Source organism: Zingiber officinale, chromosome 1B (assembly GCF_018446385.1).
Source record: "Zingiber officinale cultivar Zhangliang chromosome 1B, Zo_v1.1, whole genome shotgun sequence".
NCBI lineage: Eukaryota > Viridiplantae > Streptophyta > Magnoliopsida > Zingiberales > Zingiberaceae > Zingiber > Zingiber officinale.
The window spans coordinates 69,830,476-69,840,949 of record NC_055986.1 but is presented as its reverse complement, the minus strand read 5'-3'; the positions used below and the strand labels follow the sequence as shown (position 1 = coordinate 69,840,949).

General features: G+C 38.4%; 1 protein-coding gene across 2 annotated transcripts; it reads right to left on the bottom strand.

Moving 5' to 3' along the window:
• Positions 1-756: 756 nt before the first annotated feature.
• Positions 757-2,753, bottom strand: LOC121967729. 2 transcript variants are annotated; one of them, XM_042518136.1, is made up of 2 exons: positions 2,656-2,753; positions 757-2,344 (listed from the first exon to the last, which is right to left on the bottom strand). In XM_042518136.1, the coding sequence occupies exon 2, from the start codon at positions 1,822-1,824 to the stop codon at positions 1,261-1,263; it is 564 nt and encodes a 187-aa protein (XP_042374070.1). In that variant the 5' UTR covers positions 1,825-2,344; positions 2,656-2,753; the 3' UTR covers positions 757-1,260. The 2 variants fall into 2 exon arrangements, with proteins under 2 accessions (XP_042374070.1, XP_042374079.1); XM_042518145.1 differs by having other exon boundaries at positions 757-2,366; positions 2,656-2,751.
• Between the last annotated feature and the right edge of the window lie 7,721 nt (positions 2,754-10,474).

The window sequence follows — 10,474 nt, the reverse complement described above, 5'->3', positions numbered from 1 at the left end:
AAGGAGTAATGAGGTTCGGAAAGAAGAAAGGAAAACTAAGCCCGCGCTATGTAGGCCCATATCAAGTTCTGAAAAGAGTTGGCAAGGTGGCTTACGAAATAGCGCTCCCTCAGGAGATGTCAGCTATCCACAATGTGTTCCATGTTTCGATGCTAAAGAAATGTATTCCGAGCACGGACCAAGTGATCGAACCACAAACCGTACAAGTGCAAGAGGATCTAAGTTATGAAAGTCGACCGGTTCAGATATTGGATCGAAGTATCAAAAGACTAAGGAACAAAGAGGTACCCTTAGTAAAGGTCCTGTGGCAAAATCAACGGTTCGAAGAAGCCACATGGGAACGAGAAGACGATATGAGACAAAGGTACCCGGAACTATTTTAAGTTCGAGGACGAACTTTTATGAGGTATGGGGGACTGTAACACCCCTAAGATATCTAGCAAGATAAAGGCAAAGAGTGGATGAATTAAGGGAAGCAGCAGGAAGGGCAATGATGATGTGTGTGGAAGTGGCATGGTGGATAGATCGAATTAAATTTAAATTTATATTTGGTTAAATTGTGCATGTGAACTAAGTTTGAACTCTATGCTTATGTTCTTATGATAGATTGAGCTAGTATGTTATGCTCTTATGATATTTTACTCTTGTTAGAATGATCATGATATGGTAAAATGTTAAAAGTTATGATTCACATGCCATAGTTTAAGACAATCAAATGCATATGATAAAATTTTAAGTATGTCTTCCGCTGCCATGAGTTCATATGCACTAGTATGTTAGGTGAATGTAAGTAACCCCGTCCCTCTAGGGCAGTCAGAGTGTCCATGGAAAGGCGGGCGTTACATCTAGATCCACCTGCTCTTGAGTCATGGCAAATACCCTTCCTTTGGTTGGCTCCTTGAGCTGAGGACAATCCCTAGCAAAATACCCTGTCTTTTTGCACATGTAGCAAACATCGGTACCCGTCAAACACTATCCAACATGAATCTTCTCGCACTCAAGGCACTGAACTTTGTTCTCAACCTTGGAAGCAGTACCTTCAGCTGGTTGTGATTTTTGGATTTGATGATGCGGTTGTGTCTGTTTAGGCGGTTGCTTGCCCTGATACTGACTAGGAAATGACTTCTTTCTGCCCGGCTCCTGTTGATCCCTTTCAGACATCAATGTCTGGTCAACTGCCTCCCTGAATGTGGTGACCCGACTCAGTCTGACGTCACGACGAATGGCAGCTCTCAATCCTTCTATAAAGTGCTTCAGCTCCTAGACTGGTTGGCTGGCAATCATGGGTACAAAGTAGCGCCCCCTCTCGAACCTCCTGACGTACTCAGCCACCATCAAATCTCCTTGGCGAAGCTCCAAGAACTCCCTTGCCAGCCAGGTTCTGTTGTCAGTAGTGAAGTATTTCCTGTAGAATACCTCCTTGAAATTAGCCCATGTCAATGTAGCCAAATCAACAGTCAACCATGCACCTTCCCACCATACTCGTGCATTATCTCGCAGCATAAATATCGTGCACCTGACCTTATCCGCATCTGTGAGCTGCATGAAGTCGTATATCATCTCCAGAGATTGAATCCATCCTTCTGCAATGATCAGATGTGTGGTGCCTTTAAACTCCGTCGGTCCTAGCTCCCGAAATTGCTTGTAGACCGGGTGTGCACTGGGTGTAGGACATCTAGGTGTGCTCTCCTGTTCCCTAACCTGCAATAGTTGTTGAATCTGCTCCCCAAGTATTCGGTTCTGCTCCCGTAGGAGTGCAGTAAATCCCTCTAGGAATTGGTTGTTCTGACCACCTATATCACCGTTGTTCCTTCGACCAGCCATAACATGTATATTTACAATTTAATCTCATTTGTGTCTAATAAATACATATCAATATATCAATCATAGCATGACTAAGTTATAACATTAAATGAAGAACTATAATAACATAAATCTTACAAACTTGTTGGGTGAAGTAGTCGAATTCCTTACGAGATGGATGGCGCATGTTGTCCCTTAGGAGTGGGCTCTGATACCAACTGAAACATCCTAGATTTATCTGTTTATTTCTCTTTTTTTTTTTACTAATCTCTCTCATCAACTACTTGTTAAATGATCATAATGCAGTACCATTACAGAAACTATCCTAACCAATAGACATGACCGTATCAACAAATGTTTACCAAATAAGAACAATAACTCCCCAAACATTCCCCTCTCGAATGGTAAAGAAACAAAAATCTCTCTTGGTAACTGTAGTATGCTCTGCACTCCCGGACAACGGACAGTACCATGCGTCCATCCTGCCTCGGCATCTACTCCGCCCGAGGGTCCTCCGACGTATCCTAGAAGTCATCCTCACCTGTGTTGTAGACATCATGAGTCTACGACCCAGCAAACACAATCCAACATGTATAAAAGGACATCCATGAGATAACAGAAATAGCAACTAGGGGTTTCGTAAGTAAGAAATCATAACCCAATTACGATACAGCAAAGAAAGGTAAACCATGCACAAATGATCCTACCTAACTAATAGGGTGAATATGTCACATATCCGGTAACCACAATTAAAGTCAGTCAAAAACCACATGAACCTAGAGGTACCTCCTAGAGAACATGCAGTTATATAACTGAAGCGAACAATAATTTATAATATCAGTCATAACTTACCATATCAGTCATATTTGGAAGGGTCCTCCCCGGAGCTCATCCCGGGTCATCCAACCCGTAGTGTCACCATATATGCTCATACCCATCCAATTAGCTACATAAGGAAACATAACCAATCTATATTATACTATTATCTATCACATTCCTATTATCTATCACATTCCATTCATAAGTCCATATACTATGATCAAGATCTGTACATCACATTTGCACTTTAAACATGAACAGTACTAGTATAGAACAAAACTGTATTTAGCACCTAAGTCAGTACATGCCATGAAAATCGGAAACCAATCCTAATTATCCACATGGAAAACTGAGTTACTGCAAGAAAATTCAAATACCTCATGAGGAGCGAAAACATATTGTACACAAATCACAATGAATGGAATCTATACATAACTCGCAATTGACTCAAGTAAGAAACCATGATCACCATCAAACAAAGCTCCAATCAGACCACCCTGCACCAAAACCTAAATTGCCCAAAGGCAACAAATCTACGCATGAACCACATTACAACAGGTCTCCCAGTTAAATTCCCAAACTTCACAGCTAAACGAAAAGCATATCAACAACTACAACCATACACAGACACAAAATGGAATCAATTCGGATCTAAATTCCTCAGCTTACCAAGAAATAAAACATCCTAAAAATAAATCCACACCAAAACAAAACAATGAAACTCTAGTACTACATCAATGCCCAAATCGAATCCGATCAATGACTCCAAAACCACAAGGAAATCTGAGCTTCGCCGTCTAAAGACCATGACTCCAGAATATCAAGAAGTCAAGCAACCCAAGCCGTGCACAAAAGAAATAATCAGACACCATGACATGCAGCCGAAACCATCACAAAACCGATTTCAAAACTCCACCACCAAACAAGAACATCACCAAATAACTCATTTGAATCAAGAATCTCACAGGACTTTAAACCGAAACTAAAATTCACAAGAAAATTGAAACAAAACTCATTCCACCAATTAACATCTTTGCCATTCTATTAGACAAACATGTATCACGCTGAAACTTGAAATCTCATCACCACAGAAGAAATCGCTTCTACACTCTATTGCAGCCCAACGAACACCAGAAAGACCACGAGAGAAACACTCCGAAGAAACCGAACTCTAACAAAATTGAATGCAGTGGCAAAACAAATCCAGAAGCACTGTGACTCAAGCGGAAACATCAACAGAACACCAAACCGAGCACAACTCGGTAGGGAAAAACCATTCGAGAACCAACAAAACTCAGTCCATGGCTCCAAAATTGGAACATCTAAAATCCGTTGCGAATTCTTGAAGAGAAGCACATAACAGAGACACAACACAGAACCATTGCAGAAAACACCGAGAACCCAAACGATGAGTCAAGAATGCATAAAAACGACCTTGAACATCACAAAAACCCTAAACTAGACAAGAACTTCACGAAATGAGACAATCGGATCTCATAAAAGCCATTCTAGCATCTCCTAGGTTCTAATCCCATACCTCACGGATCTCTCAATAGCATAAGGAAGTGTACTTGCCTCTCCTTTCTTCGTTCCGCCTCCAATCGCCCTTGCAACGTGCTCCATCCGACGGTGGCATCACCTGCGAAGCTCGGCTAAGCGGTGAGGTGCTCGACCGGAGCCCTAGCTGCGGCGAACAACTCCAGGTGCGGCGAACAGGCTCCGTCGGCTTGTGGAAATGGGGAGGAGAGGTCGGCGGAATTAGGGTAGTGAGATGTGGCGAGGGCAGTGAACAGTGTGATCTTATACTTAGGTCAGGTTGGCATTAACATAGGGTAATTAAGGTTGATCACCTCCTAATTAAATAGGGTATCATATGTTTTCCTAAACTTTGTATCATGTCCCTCCTTAAATCATATTAAGCAAGTTCAATTAAATTTGTCCAGAAATTCTCAAAATTCCTATAAATCTCATAATTTATTTCCCTTAATTAATATTCGTGTGATCCTAGCGAATTATGTATATAAATTTTTTAATTATGCTTGTGAGACCTTACAATATACCTTTGGATCTCAAGTTATATATTATGCTCATGCACTATCTATCTATTACCCGCTAAGTCATTAACACTCACCACTCCTTTAAGTGGTTTTTTTTTCACTAGGCAACAGGCAAATGGTATAAGGACACTTAGAGGATCCTAACTATTGGCCCCTCATCACATCTAAGGACATTTTTCTGGTTTTACTTCCTGCTTTATTTGTGTTTTGAATTTGTGAACTTGGTATTATAATAACTCAATGTGGACTTGTAGTTTAGCCTTATGGTTTCTTGTATTTGGTTTGATGTTGTTGTGTCAAGCCGGGTCGGCTCGTAGTTAGTTGTTTTGTGGTTTTGCGTTCATTATTCTGTAACTTCCGTTGTGTTTTATTTCAGCTGTGTGGGTTATTTATCAATTGTATGGTTGTATTTACTTCCAGTCATGTGGGCTGCTTATAAACTGTGTGGTTGTGTTTACATCCAACCGTATGGGTTATTGATAGCTTATGAGTAGCCTTGTGGCATTGTATACATGTTTCATTTATCACTATTACAGGGGAAGTATTGTCCGATTTTTGTTGGACAACCTTGTCCTCGGAACGTGACATTGAAAATCAGGATTCCCAACACTAAGTCCCTTAAACACTAGGTAGAGCTCCTTGTAGCTAACAAGGGTAACAAGAGGTGTCAGATTAAGGGGGAGTGTCAATTTGAGGGGGAGTGTAACTTAGGGGGTAGAATACATGGGAAAACTATTTCCTTGAAAAATCATTACTTTAAAAATTACTTATTTTGAAAAATAATTAAAAAAACGTTTTAAAAATTATTTTCCAAGTATCTATGAAACTTACATGAAAAATACTTAAAAACTACTTGATAAAATATTTTAGAAAATACTTAAAATATATTTTTTTAAAAAGTGTTGACAAAACTCCTTCAAAATTTGCTTTGAAAATTTCTTTGAAAACTTATTTTTAAATTACTTGTAAAATGTTGTGAGATATGCTTGAAAATTTATTTTAAAAAATGTTTTATATTTGAAAAGTTCTTGCAATTTATTATTTTTAAACAAAAAAAAGAATATACTTGCAAATAATTGTCTTTAAAAAATTTCAAACTTTTAGAAATTTTTAGCCAAGTGTTTTGTAAAAATCTTATAAATAATTTTGAAATTAACTTTGGTAAACAATGCGATTTAACAAATATATGTTTTGGAATATTCTTTTGAAATCTTTTTAACCCCTCCCTAAAATAAACTTAAAAACCTTTAGTATTTTACAAGTTTATTTGGTTTATTTACATGTTTTATATTTTTGATGGAACTTATTTATCCATTTTTGATAAATGTTAAAGTGGAAGGCTAAGGGTTTAAGTAAGAAAAAAAGTAAGAAAACATAGGGAGTGTTTGGTTTGCATATTTTTCATTTCCATTTTCTAAAAAATGTGCATCTTTTGGAAAATAGTGTTGGTTTGCATTTTTCATATCTATTTTTTTGAAAAAAGAGATATTATTTTTTTAAAAAATAGAGAATGTCTAAATATCATTTTCTATTTTTCAAAAAATATACATTTTCTAGAAAATAAAAATGGAAATAGGGATAACCCAACACTCTCTAAGAAATTTTGAAAAACTTAACCCAGAAAATGATTATAGGAATAAAGACAACCAATCATTTTAGGTCTCTTAAATCATTTTGCATTTTCATATTTTCTTCTATATGTTTTTCTAACTTTAGCTCAAGTTGTCATTACATCAAAAAGGAGGATATTATTTGTCACGCACTAGAGGAGTCCATACTTCATTAATGGACAGCATCTCCCCTGTAATAGTGACAAATGAAACCTAAATACATAGTCATATGACTGTACAATAATAATATCTACAACCGATATGGCTAGAAATAAACATGACCACGCAATATATAATCCACATAGTTGGTGTTAGTTAGAGACCTAGAGCCAATTATTTTGATGATTGTATGGACTCATGTATATCATATTCTTGTATATTAATAAAGGCATTTGTTTGGTTATTATACTTATTTGTATTAGTGCCAAATAGACTAAGTATAATAACGTCCTTGAGTAGAAGGTTCATACATATATCAATCGATTAGTTGAATCGATAGTGAGATGATATAGGGAACACTACTCTAAATCATTCCTAGTCGAGTATTAACATTCAGGGACAATGTTAATGCAATAAGACTAGCATGTAGGTCAGTTCGATGACTTGATCTCACAAGTCATGGATATAGAGATATCAAGCTGACACATGGGTATACATTGGAGAATGTATACTGAATGACCCGCCATGAGAAAGTATCATGGATCGTTATATGAGTGTCATATACTTTCTCATGTGGCTATTAGTATGACTATTAGTCCTTGGACCTGAAGTCACCATGGATCCCTACATAAGGAGTTATGTACTTTGGTTACGAAGCGTCACCGTAAGCTGGTGGACTATAAAGCGATTCTTTGGATATGTAGAGTTATGCAGAGGATGTGGTGATATAGATGTGATCTATCCCATATGACAGGACATCGCTATTCTTGATAGAGTGAGACAACTAAGTGCCATGCCCAAATGAGTCAACATTAGATGTTGAGCTCATTTGATCGAGTGAGTCTACTTGAGTTCAAGATTTAGATTGATTAGATGATGACATGGTCTCACATTGATCAATCTAGATGTCTAGGATAGAAGGACAATGTAATATATTTTGTGAGTCACAATTGGTAGTCACAAGGTGATGTCGGATCGACATTCTTGTAACTGGTAGTAATGATGTGTTGGCTCATTACTTATGCTCTAAATGGGTTTAGGGCATTGCCAATGTTACAAGAACCTATGGTCACACACTAAGGACAATTAGATGGAGATTTGGTTCATATGATGAACCAAGAGGATTATATTCATTTGATGAATCATATTGGATTAAGAGTAATCCAAATTGGGCTAATTGAGATGGACTCAAGTTGATTCATGTATTTAATGAGTCTAATTTAGATTATGACTCATTAAATCAACTTAATTTAATGAATTAGATTCATTATATTAAGTTGGCTTGAATCATATGGTTGGATTAGATCAACCATGAGAGAGATTTGATCAAATTTGACTTGATTTGAGAGGAAGAGAAAAGTCATGTTTGACTTGACTTTTGCCACATCACTAGTGAGTTGGCAAGATGTGGACCAATAGGATTGCTCCACATCATCAATGTATTACAAGCCTCCATAGCATTTAATGTGGCCGGCCCACATTAAATGAGAAGGTTACACTTGTTGCCATGTCATTTAGTGAGGTGGCAAGATGTGGACCAATAGTGTTGATCCACATCATCCTAGAGTGCCACCTCATGGGGTTACAACTCTTAATGGTCTCCATATTAATTGGAATTAATGTGGAAGTTACACCTCAAGATGTGGCCGGCCACTCTAGTGGGAATGAAAATATTCATTTTCATTCAAGTGTGATTAAGTCATCTTCTCCTCTAGAGCTCTCTCTTCTCCCTCTCCTCTCTTGGCCGAACAAGACAAGGTGCTAGCACACCTTTGTTTGGTCTTCTCCATCAAGGATTGTTCGTGTGGATACTTCTAGAGGACCGTACACTTGAGAGATCCGGCGACCAGCGACGGCCGAAGGGGCTTCGCTTACAAGGGTGATCTTAACTTTAGTGTAGATCTAAAGTTTTACAAACTCGTACAAGAAAAGGTTTAAAGTTTTGTTTACGAATCTTTGCATGAGATCCATGGCTTTAGGTGACTCGGGGTTCAGTGGCGCGGCATTCTGGCGACCATACCAATGATGGTTCGAGCCATCGACGAATCGTTGTATTTTTATGAAAATATACCTTCTGTGATTTTCTGTTAAAATTGAGTTTTAGAGTTTTTGAGTAATTTTCCGTGAGCGAAGCAGTGTCTCTGACACTTGCCTGCTCTTGGAGGAAAGTTTTCTTTAAACCCCGTTTGCCCTAAATTCGTTTGGGACAGCGGGTCGGTGCCATTAGAAAGGAGCAACTCACGATGGTTAGATCGTAGGCATTGCCCCTAACCCGCAGAATTTGCTCACGATTGCACCAAATCGCTAAACCTCAGGGGAAGATTTTTCGGGCAATGTCTCAAATCATTTTGGGACAGCGGGTTTAGGCGCTGGATCACAGGAACCCTCGCGATGGTTAGATGGGTAGGGCTGCCCCACGGCCCCCGAAGGATCCGCTCGATGCAAAGCACGGGACCGGAAATTTTACTCGTAAAATTGTAAAATTAATTTTAAAATTATAGAAAATTATGAAAATATATAATTTTGAATTATTTATTAATTTTGTGATAGTCATGGCCCAAAACCCAATATGATTGGTTGTGTTGTAATTCATAATCTCAGCTCTTCATTCGTGTTTCGCGTCATGTTGTATTATATTACGACCTGTGTCGTCGTGCCTTCTCTTATATTCTTGTTGTAAATTAGATTTAGACTCGAATGTAACTCGAGTTTCAAATTGTAATGTACAAATTGGAGTGGAGGGTCCACAGGCGAGAGTTCAGCGGCAACAAGCAACACGGTGGTCAAGGAGGAGCTTGGAGAAGTCATTCTAGGTTGACCAATCGATCTTCTCATTGGCTTGAGAAGATCGTGGCCATGACTAAATCACAAATAGTTTAATTAATTAATTGTTATGTCTGATGCATGTTTATTAATTAATTAATTAGTTGCTATGATTAGATTAGATCTAAGTCGTGCACATGATGCACCTTGCGATTAGATTAGATCTAAGTTATGCACAAGATGCATCCTTCTCGATTAGATTAGATCTAGATCGAACCAACTCTAAATGCCTAACAGTGCCGTGATACCTATCACTACCTCGATCACATGTATTGTTGAATGGCCAAAGCAGAGCAATACATATTATCTTGGTAGGGTACGGAGGGACACATGGGTGAATACAAACTCAATTAGATTGAGTATTCCTAGTTACTGGATCGAGTCAACTATAGGCATTATTCCAGTTGAAAAGATAAGTCAAAATCATCTATATTAACTCTCGTGTGGTGCCAGCTAACTCGAGTTTTAATATAAATGCTATATTGATTCTATAAACAAGAGTTGCATAGAGATGTAATGTAATGTAATCGTTACTCAGTCATACTAAACAGGTGGCCAAAGCTAACTCAAGGGTTAGTATGATGGATCTTGTCCCACAAATTATAGAATTCATGGGGCATCATTTAATTAAAGGCCCAATTAAATGATTTTAAAAGAATATGATATTTATTTCTAAATTTCATTGTAGATAACCATGACGTCAATACGAACTCTTTCTCCCGTTGTCTTTGAGAAGGACAAGCTCAGCGGAGCAAATTTCCGATAGGCATGTTTTCACCGAGCGTCGGTTAGTGGCCCTATTCAGGGGCCCTTCCGCGGAGGCCACGGCTGGCAGCGGAAGGCTATCGAGGCAGGCGACGATTAGATGTGTCTGTCTAATGCTACAACTATGAACTCGAGCTTGAAGCAACATGAGTTGATGGGTGCTTATGACATGGTTGCACATCTTCGTCAACTATATCAAGCAGCACGGAGGAACTTTGGAGAGAAACTTCACACGGAAGATCTTAAGAAGAAAAAATAAGATTTCTACTTCATGTATAAATGTTATAAGATCAACCTCTCTATTTCTTCGTGGGTATTAATACCGGATGTGCTTCACATTTGTACTAATGTACAAGCGAAATAGCGAGCATAGACAAAGGCGCGAATAGACCTACTGTAGGCAATGGAGCCTGGTTCTCTGCTCTTACTTGACTTATT

Excerpts from the sequence above, each read along its gene's own strand:
- LOC121967729 (XM_042518136.1), bottom strand. The coding sequence starts at position 1,824 with ATGGCTGGTCGAAGGAACAACGGTGATATAGGTGGTCAGAACAACCAA.